We start from the raw sequence: 20,856 nt of genomic DNA, 5'->3' as shown, positions 1-20,856 counted from the left end.
TGTCGGCAAAGCCCGCGCGGTCATTTATCCATGCATCGATATAGAAAAGTGATGTAAAGTTATAATTTTCATAACTTAAATAAATATTTGCATACCGACCACCTGGAAAACTCCCGATCATAGATATATGTGTATATCAGATATGTATATATCTCTGGCTTTGGATGGCCAGTCGAGGCGGCTCTATTGACGCATTCCTTACAATAGACACCAATAGCGTAGGCGACATCTAATGTAAATATGTTTGAATTGCACCAATTGAATTTGACCAAGCATATCTTTTAATATCAAATTCTAGTTAATATAGCATGGGGGGTGCATTAAAAAGACTATTTCTGTGCTTAAGAATACAGTCATTGCTTTTAAATAAAGGAATGCATAGTTTTATTGGTCTTATAGCAAACTGTCTTCAAAACAGTGACATTAGTAGCAGAAACCCTTTAGATTTTTTAAAAAACATAGCATTAAACATGACAAATCACCTTCTATAAAAAATCGTGAACAAAAGCACATCACATTGCTTTTCATTTTACCATTTACTTCCCTTTAAGTGTCAAACAGCAAAGCATGATGGCAACTACAAATTTGCTTTGAGTTCTGCTTAATTTAATGAGTTTGTGTTTTTACATCAAGTATTAAGAACGTTCAGTAATATTTTAGTCAAATATACTTTGCAAATTTGATTGTCAGGGTTTACAGTGTAATTTAAAAAGAGATATCAACAGAGCTACTACTGCAGATAGTTCAGATAACTCTTAATAATGCAGGGCTCTTCAGAGCGATATTTTAAGCTAGCTGTATTCCATCCTCCTCTATATTCAGGAACTCCTGGAAAGCTTTCCAGCAGTGGCGACCAGCATTTTTACTTTTGTAATGTACTTAAATAACTTCATTAGGGGATTTTTATTTTAGGAAACTTCATTCCAAAACAAATGTTTTTTTTTTATATTTTCTGTATTTTAAAATTAATCGTCAGACTCTGAGATACAATAATCCCAAATCACACTGAATAATTCATCTGTGAACTAGAGCAGTGGTTCCTAAAGTGTGAGTTGGGACCCCCTAGGGGGTCGCGAGACGGTGGGGGTTGCTTGGTGATTTCCAAAAATCGTATACCTGTTATTAAACTATTATAATTACCATATTTTATCCATAACTAGGACCAGACAGAATCTGTACACATTTTTTTGCTATTTCTGTGGAGAATTTACTAAAAAATCTGGATTTATGCTGAATTATTTTAGGAGTATCATAACTAAACACTTAAAAAATTATACCTTTTAAACTTTTATTTATTGTTTACAATGCAAATCCAATTAGGGATCCGTTCTTCGTACGTGGATTACTCAATTAGCTCAATCGGGAGCAGGTTTATTTCATATAAACAGGATTAGATCGGCTCATATCAAGCAAAGGTAATACTGAAAGTATGTACCGAATGCTGATATTTTCTTACAGTAGTAACCTATAGATTATATAAACTTGGGAAAAAGTAAAATAGTTAAAAGTTTATATATACACGTTGATATTTTATAATAATTAATAATATAAAATAATTAATAATATTTATGTTTATATACATATAAGTAAAAAATATATATAAATTAATTCTAGTAAATAAAAGTACGAAAACGGGGGGGTTCTCCCGAAGGGGATCAAAGAGAACATTTATTAATATGATTTTTAGATAAAAATGCGTACTATTTAAAGGTGCCCAAAATAATAGAGATGCATAATATTCAACTGTTTTTTGTTTGTTTGTTTGTTTGTTTTTTATAAAGGAATAATAAATAATGCAGCCATACATGTTTTGACTGCTAATATGCTGGTGATTTGATGCTTTGCAAAAGTTGCAGATGCCTTTACCAATATCAAAAGGCTTTTTTGATGCAAAATGTATTTAAATTCCTTACGCCGATTTAGAAACTTAAATAGGCTTGGGCTACTATAGTAAAGAAAATCCTATCTAAAATGTAAAACTAAATAAATAGCTAAATACTCTAGACACATGATAGTGTAAAGCCTGCAGCTCATAACAAATGTGGAAAGTTATTGCGCATCATATTTAACAAAACCGTTTACTACGAATTTTATATAATTTTTCTCACATGGATAATTGAATATTAACCAGATGATGTCATTACACTGTTGTGCCATCAGCCAATCTTTGCTTTGCTGATCATGATTTCAAGAATCGATAAATCTGTACTTCACAACACATGCAGCAATCTCAGATCAGTTCATCAAGACATTTTAATCTGATTCGTGAACTTGTTTGAAGAACCAAATTAACCAGAGATCGGTTATCAAGATTAAAAGATCCAGGATCTGTCAAACCATCTTAGATCATTTAAGCAAGGTACGAAGAACAGACCCCAGGTCCTCTTATTTGGTAAACAAAGCAAGTCTCATATAATATAGCTACTAAAAGACAGAAAATATTACGTCACAAACTGTATTGGTAATAAATCATATGAATATTTTAATATTACTATTATTATATCACAATAATATTAGTGAAATTAATTAAAAAACTGAGTAAATATAAATGTACACACATTTACACAAGTAAATACATAGATTCAATGATAGGCAAAAAATCTGCGGATTTCTGAGTGCAGATTCCGTGTGGGCCTATCCATTACCTACAGAAGATAAACATATTATTTAATAGTCCCATTAAAAAAAAAACATTATGCAAATAATATGCCACCAGCCTTTCAATTTTTTTCATTGGGTTGTGACCCCTGGGGTTATTCGCTAGATTAATGAGATCAATTTCATGGTACAATGTTCAACTTTGACACCTTTATAGTGCTCACAGACATTAAAAATAAAGGACACAACTGAACATAGAGGAAGATCTCCAAGTAGCGGTCTCCAAAACAAAACCAAGAAGGTCTTATGCTGTAATTATTGTCCCCACCATTCTCATTAAGTGAGGGTCATATTAAATTAAACCAATAAATAATGACTATAAACAATTACTTGTATATTGTAACCATATTGTATATGGTTGTTAGACTATTTCACTTTTTTTGTGTTGTCAATATTCTTGTTCATAGTTCCTATTGGTGTGTGTGCACCATTGTGTGCAATGTTTGTATGTTTATAACCACCTCCGAGGAAAATGGAGTTATTATTTTGGGGGGTCACAGACTGAAAGGTTTGGGAACCCCTGAACTAGAGGGATCTGATTGCATCTGTTCTTGAATTATTAACTCACTAATTCAAATGATGCAGTTACAGTGAGTCAAGTTAATGAGTCTGCATGAACTCTTGTGTTTTTTTTTTTTGAAATGTGTAGTTTTTGTTTGAGCCTGGTGCCCACACTACTCTGTCCTCTTTGACCCGTGAAAACCGGGCATGCAAAGACCACGATTTGGGAATTGAGACGGGCCTATATGCAGAGCTTTGTACAGACACTTTGTACAGACGTTTTCATTTCTCTCTAAGGCTACTCTATAAATCATTTTGAGGGATGTAAACAAAAATAATAGTCCCAACGTATTGCCTGGTTTCCATTTTTAATTTCTAAAGCTTCTGAGAACCCAAAAAGAGCCACATATTAATAAATAATGTTATGATTGCTGTTTTAAAATTAAGTTACGATTGAATTTTCTCTTGTTGCAGTTATAAAATACTTTAATAATAAGCAGGAAATGTTCATGGGCCAATGACATGACCACATTGAAATGGTCTGTAAGAGGGAACTGACCCACTGACAGACTCTGCCATCAGAGATGTTCACAGTCCAAGTAGTGCTGTACCAGTGGTGCAGAAGAACACTGCCAACTGAAACTAAACAAAGCCATAGTATTTGCTGGCTGATGTTTGGATATATGCATTACTGACTGACTGAAAAGCTACGATGACTAAATTGACTAATGACAAAATGACTGGAGACTGAAGATCGTCTTGTTTCTTTTAATTTCTTTTCAAAAATCTATGGTAATAATAGTAAATTATCAGATGTTTCTCTCACAATGGCTCCAACTATTTTATTATTAGCAAGGCTCAACAGCACCTTGTTTTTTTGTTCATTTAATTGAAATTCAGCTTTTAAGCTATAGGTGGGAACCATAGACTGTAAAATATATGAACGTAGTTTCCATGACGTCACCCATAGGTTTCTAAAGGGCGCAAATAAAGCTACAAGTGGGCGTGGCCAACCGGCGTCATTTTGTTTGCGCATCATCGATCCAACCGGGGGTCACCAAATAAGGGCAAAGAGGCAGAGCGTGAGCGGAGCTACAGGTGCCTGCTAGCATTTTGCTTAGACAGGCTTTTCTTTGGGAGAAACGCTTAATACTTCAGTACATCCAGTTCGTTTGTGTTCTGACCACATGTGCTTGGTTGTTTACTATATTAATAAAGTGTTTAGTCCTTTAAAAGCACTGTTGTAACACATTGAGCCACTAAGCATTGATCTTATGATGCTTTTCTTCAGGAGGAAAACGCGAATTACTTCCACATACTTCAAATATAATCTGTGTTAGTAAACGCAAGGCTAATTAATCTAGGCCTAACACTGTATGACAACGATTCAGATGACTGTTCTATAGCCTACAGCTAATCAATCTGTCAGATTCTGGAGTGCTTTGCAGGTCTAAAGCAAATTATGATAAATATGACAAATTATGATAAATAAAACAAATACATTTATAGAAATGGTATACAGTAAGTATATAATTTAATTCACCTGGGAAACAGAGGCCACATGAATGGTTTGTGAGCACAATTAAGTGCCACAGATAGCTATAATAACTGATAATTGTAGGAAATAATTCTAAAAAGCAACTGACTGTAAAGTCACGTAATACAAAACAAAAATACAATGTGTATGCTGAGCTCAGCGGTTAATCAGCTGGAATTAGCTAAGGTGACGAGACAGCGAGCAGCAAGACCTAGCGGTGACTCAAGTGACCATGCCCTAATTATGCAAACTTACTATAACAGTATAAACGAAACGGATGAGTTCGAAAAAAATCACCCTAGCTTTATGAACCAAAATCGTTCTTTGTACCAGGCTGTAAACTTTTTTTTCTGCTGTAAAGTTGCGCATTTTAACATTGAGCTCAATAGAAATGTGCTCTATTATGGAGCCAGGACTAGCGGAATTTTCGGAGTTTAGCAGTCCCGGAATTAGCGGAGTTTCAGTCACTTCCGTATTTGCTTCACGAGGGAGAGTGGGAGGTTGCCGCTTGGTGGAAACCTGTAAATGCGTTTTGATGATAAACTGTTGTCGTTGTCTTGATCTGTTTCAGTGTCATTCATTTGTATTTTCAGATTATCCACCATCGTCAGCTCTGATCAGATTCTTGTTCTTCATGATGGCCGGATTGCAGAACAAGGAAGGTCAGTAGTGCATGTACATGTGTGCTTTTATCCTCCACCATCTGCTTTCAAGAAAAAAAAAAACATACTGTACAGAATCAAACACTCCAGAATGCCCCCTTCAGTACATTCACATCCAATATAAAAGACGTAACGTGACACCCTCTCTCCTGATTGAGTGAAATTCCTTTAGTTCGGTGGAGAGTGAACCATAGAAGACGTGTTGGGACAGACGGGGGTCTTCTTCAGCCCTAAGAAACCTAAGATCTGCGTTCGAGTGTGTGTGTGTCCCAGAGGCGGTCATCTTGTTATCAGTCCATCTGTAGTCTTAACCCGAGGGCCGTCTGAGTGCATCCTCATCTTCCCAGAGACAGGATATAGTCTCTCAGTGTCCGAACGGTCCACACCCTGCCCGATCCGTGTGTCCTGTCTCGCTTTAGGCCCTCAGGTGCTACTCCTTTAAACCTCACTGAGCGTCCCACTAATGGACTTCTCCATTCATCCAGGCCGTTCAGCCCCGGCGTTAACCCTGCGCTCGATGTCCTTCACTTCTAACCCTTTGATATATGAGCTTCAGCCAACAGAGCATCCGCAAGACACACACAGCCGTCAGGGATGTAACTCCACACCTCAAACATTCAACCCTGACTGACACCGCGATGTAAACACGAGCCACGCAGGCTTTTAGCCCACAGGAACGGCATATCGGAATACAAGTGCTCACAGGAAGAGAGCGAGGTGGGAACGTCCATTCAGGGAGGTGAAGGGTTAATGCTTTCAGAATAGAGGAATTAATAGATACACCTCATGCTGCATCTTCCTGAATGGAGACAGCTGCGCTCTGGGAAAACTCTGGGAATTTGATGGGGATGGGGGATGGAGGGGTCATATGGTTGTGGAAAACATGAAAAAAAATTGTGTAGGGAGATATTATAGATGTAACAGTGTTATCGTTTCACATTATTATTATTATTATTATTATTATTATTATTATTGTGATCAGATTTAACACCGTTATCAATATTATCACAGTTTTGTTAAAATGACTTTTGAGATTTGTTTGGTGCAATGTGTTGCTATTTTCAGACAAGCGCAATCCTAATTTTCCCGCTTTGCACCACGTTGTTTAAATAGTAAATCCATTTGCGCCGCTTTGTGGACTCAGGGGAGGTGTGTTAAGGCGCATTGATCTGAATGGAGATTGTTGGCGCGTTGCTATTTTGAGGAACTAAAATAGACTGCACAATAGACCAGCTGAGAGCAGGTCTAAACGTTATGCCGAGTTCAGGTTGCATGATTTTTTAAAGTAGTCGTGTCACAGATGTTTTCACACTGCTTGACTATCTGCGTTTTGTCGTTGCTTTATTTACACTGCAAAATGGATCGGCGACAGGGGCTTTCACATTGCATGACAATAGGAAGAATCGTCGACAACTTTATCCAAACTATGTATCACAGCCAAAAATATAACTGAGGACGCGGGTGGTGTGGGAGGTGTCGCCGACGCCACCCTCTCTATTCTGCCACCCTGTGTGTGTGTGCGTGCGTGTGTGCGTGCGTGCGTGCGTGTGAAAAGAGCAGGTAGACTGTGACAGGCTAGGAGATCTCCTCGCCAGTTCTTGGACTTCTTGCTCAATAAAATAGTTAGTCGTCAGTATTTTGTAGTCCATTGTCTGTATTTACATTCACCCACTGGCAGCCAAAATCCACTATGAAGCGTGTGTGCACTGTGACTACTTTTATATTGTTGATTAGCAGCTAGCCATTTCACTCTGTCTCGCGCTGAAGCCTTGTCTGTGTCGACCAATCGCAGCAGGCTGTCATCGGTCCAATCAGCGCAGATTAGCTTCGCGCTGAGGAGGGGTTTGGGAACAAATTAATCGCTGAACGACTCCTATGGGAGTCGCTGGGACAATTAGGTAAAAATAAATGCAGATTATAAGACCATGAAAGTGTTGTTTGACCTTGCATGCATATTAGACTGTTGTTGGAGACCCCCAAAACCAAAATATGACCCTATTTCATGTATAATAGGGGCTCTTTAACTGTTTTCTCTCTAGTAAAGCGTTCAGTTTTGCCGCTTACAAAGTCCGCCATGTAAATAGCAAATGCGTTATGGTGCGACCCAATTGACTAAGGGAATGAGAGATGAGACTCTGATTGGTTTAATGCTTGTTATGCTCAAAACGCACCCATAACTCATTAACAGAATAAACACAACCCTGTTAGACCATGCGACACGGCGCAAACCTTATTTTTCCATCCTTAAAATAGAAAAAGTGTATTCGGATACACCCTTAATGCTTTTGCACCATGCGCTTTAGACTTTGCACCTAGATCTTTAAAATAGAGCCCTTAATGTTCGGAACTAAATGTCACACTTAAAGTATTCTACCAGGTTTTGTATCTGAAATGATCAAACAACAAATAAAATGTGCAGTTTGCCTACTTTTGTGGCAAACAAACATAAACACGCATTTAATTTTATGAAGCTTCATTTCAGTATTCTCAATGTGCAGCACACACTTTAAATGAAAGGAGTGCAACATACTGAAAAAAATGATGTCTACAAAAATGTTGCAAACAAGTTATACGTGTTGAATTTAAACAAACAACTTAAATGTAGTAATGTTCAACTTTAATTTGTTTGTTTAAATTTAGCCCAAATAAATAGTTTACAATCACTTAACTTAAAAAAAAAAAAAATTGTAAATCCAAGGAATCATCTTTGAATATTTTTTATATGGAAAGCGTGTATATGTAAAAAGAGAAGGAAATACCTCAAACTTTTTTAAAAAAATTTTTTATTATGCACGGTAATACCGTATACCGAGGTAAAATAGAGAGGAGGTTTAACAATATCAAAATTTTAATACCGCCCAAGCCTAATACTAACCTTTAGAAAATTTACACTGATTTACCTTGAAACTGGTAATCGTAAAACAGTAGATATAGTAGATATAATGATTGTAGTTGTGCTCTGGTAGAAATAGTCAATATGTGTTTTATAAAAAAAAAAATTCTAAACATTTTTAACTTTATATTTTAAAAAAAGTGGAAATATACAGAAAATGTGTTTTAAAGAGCCCATATTATGGGTTTTTGAAAATGCCCTTCCATGTAGTGTGTAACACAGCTCTAAGTGAAGTGAAATATCCAGCTAAGGCTTAAATCTGTAAGTGTACAGTGTTTAAAACTGTTGATTCATCTATAAAAGAGTCGACTCATAGTGCTTCAAACGAGTCGTCTTGATAACGAGTCATTAGGTGTTTCGCGATGACGCAGCTACGAAACACAAGTAGTTGGGCGCGCAAACCCGGGAGATTTGAAACCTGCGGCCCCGCCCACTAACAGAAAAAAAAGTCTCACACACACACAGAGACACACACAGACACTGGTCGAATGAAGTCACGCTGTGCAGATGGATATTATGGACAGTCTAATCAAAGATGAAACATCAGCAATATAGCCCAGCCTTGAGCAGTTCTGAGTGCTTCTGAAAACTATCTGCTTTCAAAGAAGACTTCATCAGTTTGTTAAAGGAAGGATCAGTATAGACTGTCAGAACATGGATCAGTGCATCATGGATCAGTTTCTACCCCCATTTCACAAGTGTAAGTAAGTGCGATTAAAATTATTGCCTCGTTTACTCTAGCTTGCAAATGATGTATTTAGTTGTGTTTTGTTACTTGTAACCGCGTGTACTGTATCAGGTTAACTCTATATATTCTCTATAAGTTTCAAAATATTTCAGCTCAATATTATTGTCTCCTCGTGTGTGTAACGCACGGGTATTCGCGGATATAACTGAGCGCCGCTCCTCTATGGACGCGCCGGCCCTGTGTGTGTGTGTGTCTGTATCTCCTTGTGTGTGTAACGCACGGGTATTCGCGGATATAACTGAGCGCCGCTCCTCTATGGACGCGCCGGCCCTGTGTGTGTGTGTGTGTGTGTGTGTCTCCTCGTGTGTGTAACGCACGGGTATTCGCGGATATAACTGAGCGCCGCGCCGCGCCCTCTCTTTTCAGCCGCTCCTCTATGGACGCGCCGGCCCTCTGTGTGTGTGTGTGTGTGTGTGTGTCTGTCTCCTCGTGTGTGTAACGCACGGATATTCGCGGATATAACTGAGCGCCGTGCCCTCTCTATTCAGCCGGTCCTCTATGGACGCGCAGGCCCTGTGTGTGTGTGTGTGTGTGTCTCTGTGTGTGTGTGTGTGAAAAGAGCAAGAAGACTGTGACCTCCTCGCCAGTTCTTGGACTTTTTGCTCAATAAAATAGTTAGTCGTCGGTATTTTCTAGTCCATCGTCTGTGTTTACATTCACCCACTGGCAGCCAAAATCCACTATGAAGCGTGTATGCACTGTGACTACTTTTATATTGTAGATTAGCAGCTGGGCATTTCACTCTCGCGCTGAAGCCTTGTCCGTGTCAACCAATCGCAGCAGGCTGTCATCGGTCCAATCAGCGCAGATTAGCTTCGCGCTGAGGAGGGGTTTGGGAACAAATGAATCGCTGAACGATTCATATGGGAGTCGTTGGGATAATTAGGTAAAAATAAATGCAGATTATAAGACCATCAAAGTGTTGTTTGACCTTGCATGCATATTAGCCTGTTGTTGGAGACCCTTACAACCTAAATATGACCCTATTTCATGTATAATATGGGCTCTTTAAAAAAAAATTATGGTAATTTTTAAAAGGCTGTAAATCTTTCTAGTGATGCTCAGCTAAAAACATTTGGATAGAATAGAATAGAATAGAATAGAATAGAATAGAATAGAAAAACAAAAAACGAAGTCATAAATCATACTAGTTTTGCTAAAATACTGTTTGAATTTAAAACCAAATTCAATTCCATTCTGCTCTGTCTTGCAAACTCCAATTTTCTTAGTGGCTTTAAATCAAAGACATGAATATTAGTGATTAAAAATTTGTCTAGATGAGTTAAATACAATCAAACGAAGGGCAATTTCTTGAAAATATATCTTTTTAAATCTAGTAGAATGATGCTGGAGTTTTCGTTTGAAACTATAGCGTGATCTTCCATTGAGCATTTTCAGAAGGACTCATTCCCAGAGCTCAATGCCTCATACTGTGTCTGCTTCACTTTTGATGTTATACGTCCATGTAATTGATGCCTCAACAAACTTGACCTTTGACTGATGTAACTGTTTTAGCAATCTGAGAAAATGAAAGAAAACAAATGGAGATGGTCTTCGTTTCCTCACCCCTAAGTGATCTCTGGAGTCAGAAAGAAGCTTTCATTTTCAAGCTACCAACCCCCTGTGAAATTAAATTGCTCTAAATTCATTTTAAGGCAAGCCAGTCCACTTTGGCAGCCATCCTGGCAATGGCGTTGATTTCTGTCAAGGTTGTAGTCAAGCAAATGTTCTATTTAGCAGTAATAACTCATATAATATCTCATAATAAGCAAGCAATAATATCAACAACTCAATGCTGTGCTTAAAAATCGCCCTAAAAATCAAATAAACATGCAGCTTCTTCTTATCACCTATATGGATCAACGATCTATGACCTAATCATACACTTCAGCTTCTCATTAGATCTTCTGACCAATCAGGTGCTCTCACATGTAATAGACATTTACATTTACATTTAGTCATTTAGCAGACGCTTTTATCCAAAGCGACTTACAAATGAGGACAAGGAAGCAATTTACACAACTATAAGAGCAGCAGTGAACAAGCGCTATAGACAAGTTTCAGGCGTGTAAAAGTCTAAGAAGCAAAACATTAGTAGAAAATTGTTTTTTTTTTTTTTTTTTTTTTTTTTTTTTTAGAGAGAGAGAGAGAGAGAGAGAAAGAGGGCTCAGTTAGTGGTATAGCCAGAGAGGCAATTGCAGATTAGGAGGAAGAGCATCCATACAGGGATCGCCTACATTTACGTGCTACAATATTTGCTTATAAAAGAACATATTAAATTGTAGCCAAATCAGCATTGATCTGAACTCATCCATGCATGTTAGAGAGTTGGACTTGGATCCAGAGGTTGCAGGTTTGAGTCCCGGCAACACATTGAAAGTTATTGTATGAATAAAAGTGTCTGCAAAATGCTTAAATGTAACTGTATCAATGAGAGAGGAACACCAAAACACTTAAAATACATTTTGTGCATATATATATATATATATATATATATATATATATATATATATATATATATATATATATATATATATATATATATATATATATATATATATATATCAACTGGTCAGCATAAAGCCAACTAGGACATTTAGAATTAAGTGCATTTCACACAGTTTTCTAGATGGTGAGTGACACACAGTGCACTATGTAGAGTACAAACTATGACGACAGCATAACTATGCTTTCCATTGGAATAAATGTAGTTCCACACTGCTATGACCCAGAAACATATTAGCATGACGCAGATCACATCATGGACCACAAAACTTGTTGGACCCATTTGAATTGTATGCTGAGGGTTGTATTTTAAAGTTGAAAAATGATTTGACAGGCTAAGCAATGCTATTGCAGACTGGTTGTCAAGAGTCAGATTTGCTTTTGCTCAGATATAAACAAAATAAAATGGGTCGTTCATTCCACTGTGGCGACCCCGGATAAATAAAAGGACTAAGCCGAAAAGAAAATGAATGAATGAATAAACAAAATGCTATAGGCTATTACTTAAAAAGGCGAGGAGCTAATCATTATGCCCTGCCTGTTTTCCTGTTTCAGTTAAAATTACACCACATGTCGAATAAGCCGTGCATTTCTACTTGCTTCAAAAAAACACACAGAAAACATGAAAATGCAACTTTTACTGTGTTCCAATTTGCATACTATCTATCCTAAATTGTATTCGAAAGTAGAGTTGGTATTTTACAAATCGTAGTGTGTTGAAATGAGTATTCCAAAGTTACCCAGGTGGTCTAGTATTAAGGCTGATTTATACTTCTGCATCAAGCGCATGCATATGGTTCGGCACAGCCTTTGCATAGCCCTCGCCGTGGCCGACGCTGACGTACACCTCCTAAGAATGTAACTACACATCGCGACCGCATACTGCAAGCTCTGTGATTGGTCGGCTTGCTAGCACTGAAGAGTGTGGGTGGTGCTGAGTGTCGCGGGAGAGCAGCGAGCCTGATGGAGTGAGTGTTGAGTGTCGAGTCCCGTGAAGAAGCTCCAGATGGAAACTTTTGTTTTATGTTTACCTTATGATTAAAGTTGTTGCAGATCCGCCGATTCCCGCCTCTGAATAAGCGAGTTTGAGCTACTTGTAAAGACTACGACAACTTCGTGCAAGGCATGGGCTGTGGGTCCCGACGATCACTTGACACAGAAGTATAAATCAGGCTTTACTGGTAGAAATTCGAAGTGCAGATCTGTGCATACTCTAAAGGCTGATTTATACTTCTGCATCGAGTGATCGGCGTGACCAACGATTGCTGCCGAGAGCATCATAGAGCATCACTACGCTGTCTGCCTTCACAGCTCCGCTGGTGAGAGCGTCAATATTTGCTACATTACACAATTCGCTATTCTGTATTTAAAGGGGCTGTCAGTCAGTTCAGTTAAATCAGTTACTTTCCCGCATATAAACATTCTTTCTGGCGTGAAAATGTTGTTGATCAAATTCATTTAACAATGGAAGATCAAGTTGTTGCGTGTGGTGTGGCTTTGCTCCACTTATTCAATATGGGTCCATATGTCTGAAATATTCTGAAGCAGCAATACTGTTTTGTATTGTCCTTCTAGTCCTTATAGTTTGAGATTCCCGCTTTTTTAAGAAACAAATAACATAAATGCACATCAACTCACGAGTAACTTTCTTTTTAATGTATGTCCCTGTAAGAAAACATCAGAAATAATTTCTAGCGACCGCAAAATCAAACCCTTGAGGAACAACTGTGTCGGAACCAAAGATCGCAGTGACTCTGGACTCCTCTCAAGCGGTGGACGTCTACATTTCAACTGGGGTTGTTGCTAGATCAAATATGGATGCGGCCGGAATTTAGCGAGAATTATTTATGAAATTTTCTAGTTATTGCATTTTATTAATGTCTACCCCCACCCCAACCCTAAACCCAACCGTCACAGTACTGTAAATATATGAATTATTGTTATACAGTGTCCTTAAAAAATGCTATTATAATTAATGTGCATATCGCACTTCCGACCGGCCGCATATCCGATCTAGACTGTACCTTCGACTGGTTGCCGCCGAACCACGTCATAACTCATTACCATAAATTTGACTTGATTTCACCCTTGATTTCACCCACACTGGCGAACACACACCGCTTATCGTCGCTGGCTCCTGTTGAAAATGAACGACTTCCAGGTACTTTGACGCTCTCCGCTTTTGGTGTGACTACACCGCTACATTTTTCGAGAGGTACATACGTCAGCATTGGCATCAGCAACGGCGAGGGCTATGCAACCGCTCGAAGGCTGCACCATACATGTGCACCTGACGCACGAGTATAAATCAGCCTCAACAGCTAATGTTACCCACGCGTGTTGGATGCAAATTTGATCAGAACTACAAATATGGGTAAAAAGTGTTAAACTACAAACATGGCGGACAAACGGGTTAAGTGGAGAGGTTTAGATAAAGATGTTTGAATGATTCTTAATAAGTATCTAACCTTCTGGAAGATACTCATTTCATGTTTTCCACATTATATTTAACCTACAACAACATTGTGAACGTTTATAAAGGCATGTGTGGCCATTAACTTCAGAATGCTTATTTATGCAAACCCCTGAGGGGATTTCTCTGCATGAAAGACCTGCAAATGGCAGATTAGCTTGCTGCTGCATCTCCAATATGATAGGAAATTAAATATGAAAGAAATGTGGATGATGTGGCAAGTTGACTGACAGGGCACATAACTAAGAAACATAACAGTCCATTGATGAAGAACTAGAATGTTTCAAAGCTTGCAACACCCTTCTGTTACACACACACAAATACAATTATATACGAAATAATAGAAGTAGGCGATTTGGGATTGCTGTCCTTCATCCACCATATTTTTTCTCCAGTTTCTCTTAAATTTCTACAAGTGGTCTATCTGCTAATGTTGTCTCTGACTGCTCTCTGTCTGTAGGCACGAGGAGCTGCTGGCCAAAGGGGGACTGTACGCAGCCATGTGGTTAAAACAGCAGCAAACTCCAGAGTCAGAGGTCTCCACAGAAGAACAACCGCAGGAGCCATAGCAGAGCAGCTAACACTGATGGATCAGCAGTGATGAATGATGATGGCTGAAATCAATCAGGAAAATGGTAAAAGAGCCCACTGAGCTCCAGAGTTCATCTCAGACACAGGGGCACCAGACTGCATAGAAGCAATGAACTATGAACAGTGTTTCTGTGGGAAAGGTGTCATTAAAGTTCCACCAGGCATTGGGAAGCTTTAAATATGTTAGTTCACCCAAAATGTTCATCATTTGCTCTTCATTTAAAACTGTATATGACTTCTTTAGATCTTTAGAGGAAGAAAATTGGAAACCAAACCGTTTTGGTCACCAGTGAGACGTTTATATGGATGGAAGTGCTTTTTCTTTTCAAAATATCTTTCATGATGCATAACTGAAGAATATCCATCTTAAAGGTAAAGGATATTGTTTTTATTTTGGGGGGTGAAATATCTTATCAATGCTTGGAGAACATATTAGCATAAAAATACTGTAATGTGGTGACAGTCAAGTAATTTCTGTTACATTAGTTTATATATCATCACTTTGTTTACACTCCTGTCCATTACAATTGACTGAGCAGCTTTTGAAGTATACAGATTTGATCAACAGGTGTGGAATTGTGGGTAATATGCTCAGGGTTGTCTTTCTTTTATTATTATTATGCTGGCACAATGAAATATACTGTAGTAATGCTTTACATTTCAGTGTCACTCTGTTTTTACAATCCTGAGAAAATTGATTAGACTAAATGTATGGTTAGTGTGTTTTATGATCGATAATATTTAAATTCAGAACATGTATGGTGTGTGTAACATATACACTGTGTAATACTGTTCTCAGCCTCTTTTTTTTCTTCTCTAAAACGTGATTTAAAAAGACCGTCAGACTTCTTTAGGCTGAGCCAAAAAACTTAAACCAAAATGTGGATGCTTTTCAAACCACAAACAGTCTATCCCACTTTGCCCTTGATGAAGTCCAAAGATCTATCATACGTTATATATCAACTTTTTTAAAAAATGTAGACTAAAAAAATGAAAATTTTTAAAAAACTAGTATTTTCATATATAGATGAGCTGAATTTTATGTTTCTTTTATATTCATGTTGTTCTTTTTGAATAGTTTTTTCTTATTGTTTTCAATTTTATTTGGAAAAGTATAGTTTTGATAGTATTGAATAAGAAATAAGGCTCAATTGCAATTCTACCCCTTTGCCCTTTCCCTTTACTTGGCCCAATTCTCTTTAGCTTGAAGGCGTAGGGCTAAGGGGAAGGGCTAGATAGCCCTTGAAATGGAGATTTTCTCCAAAGTCAATTTTTTTGGCATTATTAAGAATTTTTACAACAAACAAACTTGTGTTTTAATATATTCATAACGTGTTCGTATTTTCCGGTCATGCTTTAAAAAACGATTAAAAAACCTGCAAAATTTCGATATCTAAATCCATAGTAATAACTCCTGTATAGTAGTCCCACACACAAGACTAGTGGCTGGGAATGAGCTTTTTACAGTGTCTAGTTTAACGTAATGTTGTTTTCTTGGGTTTACATTGATGAATATGGCCACAGTGTAAATGCACAGCACAGTTACGTCCTTATTGTCACATTATATCATTAGGATAACAAGATATCGATGCCTTTGATGATTTCCTGAAGATAAATACCAAAAACAACGTAACTGAAATAACTACAGCAGTCGCTATTGTTGAGCTCATGTGAAGTAAGAGCTCGCGACAACATATGATGACGTGTGTGGGTGTTGTCCCATTTCTTAGGGGTAAATTTTAAAGCCCTCACCTTCACACTCTGTTTCAAGGGCCAAGGCGAATGGGGTAAAAAAAATGGGATTGGGCCTAAAGGTGCCATAGAATCTAAATCTGTTTATGCCTAGGCATAGTTGAATAAGAGTTCAGTATGTGGAAATAACATACAGTACTCTAATCCTCCTTCTATAAATCTCATCTAAACTAAAGGCCACAGAAAAATCTGTGAACCAGAACACAATACTCAGTTACAATCCAGACCATTAATATGCACGTCCCCAGCAGCATTTGATTGGCTCTTTCAATGGTGAGATAATAACGATAAAATGTTTCCTTGTGTTCAAACTTTAAAACAGCTTATTGTATTTACTATGTATGCAGGACTCTTATTGTGAAAACAGAACAGGTGTTTACATTCTTAGTTCTGAGATAAGGAAACGAGTAACTTTTGAAGAACCTCATATAGTCAAAGATAATCAGAAGACTAAATATGGGTTATAAATGCATTCAGCACACCCCCAAAGAGGCATGATGTCTGTTTAGCTTTATCTTATATTATTTAATATATTTAATGTGTATATTGTGAAATTTGCTGTGTGCCTTGTCCCTAACTTGATTTCACCAAGTAGGACATGTTCCCGGATCGACATCTATGTTGATCCTGGAACAACATTCCAGTCCTCCAATCAGAATTAAGGGATACGTTTATGTTATGTTTAGGCTTACGGTTAAGTTTATTATACTATTATTCCACTCTGATGTTGGGAATAATTTAGTTATTGTTTGGTTTAGAGGTAGGAAATAGGTATGGATTACATTTTCGAACAATAATGATGTTCCAGGATCAACATAGATGTTAATTTAGGATTGCATCGTACTTGGCAAAATCATGACGTGCGTATGTTTTTAAAGAGGCAACAGACGTTAACTTTACTCGTTATCTTAGCATTCAGCTCTTATGTGATTTTTCTGGAGTGAAAGGATGGCAATAAACTTCATAGAACAAAGTTTTTGTTTATCATTCAACCAGGGTTTGTTTAGGTTGATATATGGAAACACATCCAGAAATACACCTTCTGTGTAGATTTCGGAGAACTATTTAAACATATGGTATCAATATATTCTATGGCACCTTTAATTATTAACTCATTGTAAAAGTTAAATACTATTCCAGAGGTGATGTATAATAAAGGGATTTACACAAACCATTGAAATATTCAGGAAAACCAAGTAAGAAATAATGTGTTTGGTAACTTTAGAGTTGCTGCTGCATTAGTTTTGCACAAGACCATCTTTTTTATAAACCTATTTTTCAGTTTCTGTACAATAAGCACAAGTTGTATTTTTTTCGTTTAAAAAAAACAATAAAGTCTGCAAATAAATACAACCTTGACTATGTACAAAAGTTAATTTATTTTAGAGTATTTACATCTTTTCACTCAAGCTACAGTTTAACACAGATGACAACACATATAATCCTTTAAGACAATGACATTATAATTCAATCATTAGGTAACCAGAGAGAAATATTTACAGGGTAACGCATTTCTGAACTATACAAAAACAAGAGTTTTATCTTTAATGATTTAGGCTTAGATGCAGAGTTAATGATTGACTACAATGCACTAAGGTTTGATGGGGTTTTGGCTCAGTCACATAACAGGAAATGGAGGAAGGAGTGGGAATTCATGAATATGAATATTGATGAATGTTACCATTCAAAAGTTTGGAATCAGAAGTTGTTGTTTTTTTTTTTAAAGGAACTAATATACTACCTGACAAAAGTCTTGTCGCCTATTCAAGTTTTAGAAACAACAAATAATAACTTGACTTCTAGTTGATCATTTGGTATCAGAAGTGGCTTATATGAAAGTCAAAGGCCTCTGTATTATACTTATTTTACCAAAATAAAATATGATCATGCCTTGATTTTTAGTTATTTAATTAGGACAGTAAGGTCTGACTTTGCTTAGACAAAAGTCTTGTCACTTAACAGAAATAATGTCCAGTATAGAATATAAAGTCATGGTGCAGTGGAAAAAAAATGAATATTGTGTATGACTCCCATGAGCTTGGAGGACTGCATCCATACATCTCTGCAGTGACTCAAATAACTTAATAAAGTCATCTGGAATGGCAAAGAAAGCATTCTTGCAGGACTGCCAGAGTTCATCAAGATTCAATGCCTCCTCCATCTTACCCCAGACATGCTCAAAAATATTCATGTCTAGTGACTGGGCTGGCCAATCCTGGAGCACCTTGACCTACTTTGCTTTCTGGAACTTTAATATGGTGGCTGAAGTATGAGGAGCGCTATCCTGCTGAAGAATTCACCCTCTCCTATGGTTTGTAATGTAATGGACAGCAAAAATGTCTTGATACCTCAGGCTGTTGATGTTGCCATCCACTCTGCAGATCTCCTGCAAGCTCCCATACTGAATGTAAGCCCAAACCATGATTTTTTTTCTTAACCAACTTGACTGGTTTCTGTGAGAATCTTGCGTCCATGCAGGTTCCGATAGGTCTTCTGCAGTATTTGTGATGATTGGGATGCAGATCAACAGATGATTTATACCACTTTTTAAAATGATCAACAAGAAGTCAAGTTATTATTTGTTACTCTTACAACTGGGATCGAATACAAGACTTTTGTCATGTAGTGTACCTGTATTCAGCAAGGATGCATTAAATTGATCAAACAAGATATTTATAATGTACCAAAAGATTTCTGTTTTAAATAAATGCAGTTATGAACCCTTCTGAAAATACTGAAAACAATGCATCATGGTGTCCATAAAAATACCAAGCAGCACCAACTTTTTTTTAACATTAACAATAATACATTTTGTTTTGAGCAGCAAATCAGCAGTATCTATTATAATCATTTTAAGGTTAAAAAAATGTATTTTAAATATAATAAAATCTTTTTTTAATGGTAATATTTCTTTTTTTTTACAGTTTTACTATACTTTTGGTCAAGTAAATGCATCCTTGGTGAAAATAAGACCATTTGAAAAGTATTTGTTGAAGCAGTGCATAAAACGTTCGTCCAACTATATGCCATTTCTAAAGAATGTGTATGAATTCCCACAGGAGCCTGAAATACCTTCTCGTCACTGTCAACATTATCAGCGACAGACATTTAAATGTTTGCGGAGATAAGAGAATACTGTGGACGGAGCGGTTAGCACAGCGTGGAAGAAGAGGTCGGACTTAAATATATGCTTGCAGAGCTCAGCGTCTGCTAGTGTCCAGACGTGGTGAAGGGAACATTTCTCATGCTTAAATCATGCCGGACCGCCCTGTCCCCTTACTGAGCAAGGAGATTTGTCCTGAAATGTTCAAGTGAGTGTGAGGTGTGTTTGCGAGTGGCCTTGTCACCATTGTTCAGTTCCAGTTGCGCCCTGTGCAGTGACCCACGGAAGAGCACTCTGGTAAGGGAGCGCGGATGCCCCTGCGCTGAACCCCCGCGGCAGGCGAATAGAGGAGAAGTTTCGCATGGGACGCTCCCCACGGGACGCCTTCTACGGAGCGGCAAGCAAGGGAACTGAGGTTCAAAGTGAGGACATGTCAGACGCTTTCCCTCTCTTTCTCTCTCCTGCTTTACTGCCTCTTCTTAACCGCACATTATGTAGTCTCCATTCCTCAACAGCTTGTCAGGGTCTATGTGCATCACAGGGTGAATTAAGTTCACACACACACACACAGGTAGATTTTTACATGTGTGTGTGTGAGTGTGTTGGTGAGAGGAAAGGGCTGGTCGCGGATTATGAAGTTTGTGCATTACATAAAGTCATATTTCTAGGACTACTTGTTGGGTTTTGTTTTCCATGGAGGTAGTCCATTTGAGTGTCCGAATTGCGTATTGGAGGCGGTTTTTGGATTTCTGAAAGTCCTTGAGATGGTCGGTTCACTCAATTCCTGCCGTTGTCGGTCTTTGGCCTTTTTTGGTACCACAGGGCGGTTGGCAGGTTTTGGCAGCCCATGTACTCCTTCCTCATTTCGGCCTCGGTGAGGGCTGGGGTGGAGTTACACGGAGCCCCGGCCAGAGTAACGTTCAGCAGACCCAGAGCTGCATCACCTGGTCGGGAGGGCACTGGACTCTGGTGTTAGATTAAGCAAAGGGATAAAGAGTTTAGACTTTGAGTTTAAACGGATAGCTCACCCAAACAAATGAAAAATCCCTCAAGTTGGTTGCCAACTTTTATGAATTTCTTTATTTTGAACACAAAAGAAGATATTCTACAGCAGTGGTTCCTAACAGGGGGGTCCTGGCCCATTAGGGTGGCCTAAGCAAGCTCTGTGAGGGGGTCACGTCATATTTTCCATTTTTTTAGCAGTGTACAATTAGGAGAACGATGTAGCCTTAGCAATACTGGAAACACCAAAATGGAGGAAATACCAAGATAGTTACCTGAACTATGGTTTTATTCCATTTTCTTTAAGCAAAGAGTCCCTGACCCAGCCACAGTGTATTATCTGCACCAAAGTTCTTGCTAACAATTGCATGAGGCCATCCAAATTAATAAAACATTTGCAGACGATTCATATCCAATACCGTGACAAGCCC

At 37.9% G+C, this 20,856-nt stretch overlaps 2 protein-coding genes across 3 annotated transcripts in view; one reads left to right on the top strand and one right to left on the bottom strand.

Annotated features, from left to right (window-relative positions):
- Positions 1–17,617, top strand: part of abcb6b (ATP-binding cassette, sub-family B (MDR/TAP), member 6b) — a 67,362-nt gene extending 49,745 nt beyond the window's left edge. For both annotated transcript variants that reach the window (XM_056465223.1, XM_056465222.1), the window contains exons 17-18: positions 5,290–5,358; positions 14,438–17,617. In XM_056465223.1, the coding sequence (XP_056321198.1) occupies positions 5,290–5,358; positions 14,438–14,546 (178 nt within the window). In that variant the 3' untranslated portion in view covers positions 14,547–17,617. The remainder of the gene's footprint in view (positions 1–5,289; positions 5,359–14,437) is intronic.
- Positions 17,618–17,711: 94 nt separating this feature from the next.
- The window catches only part of si:ch211-67e16.11 (uncharacterized), a 45,707-nt gene continuing 42,562 nt past the window's right edge, over positions 17,712–20,856 (bottom strand). The window contains exon 7 of the mRNA XM_056465711.1: positions 17,712–20,389. Within this exon, the coding sequence (XP_056321686.1) occupies positions 20,201–20,389 (189 nt within the window). The 3' untranslated portion in view covers positions 17,712–20,200. The remainder of the gene's footprint in view (positions 20,390–20,856) is intronic.

Source organism: Danio aesculapii, chromosome 9, assembly GCF_903798145.1.
Source record: "Danio aesculapii chromosome 9, fDanAes4.1, whole genome shotgun sequence".
NCBI lineage: Eukaryota > Metazoa > Chordata > Actinopteri > Cypriniformes > Danionidae > Danio > Danio aesculapii.
The sequence above is the reverse complement of the archived record's forward strand: the minus strand, read 5'-3'. Positions and strand labels throughout refer to the sequence as shown.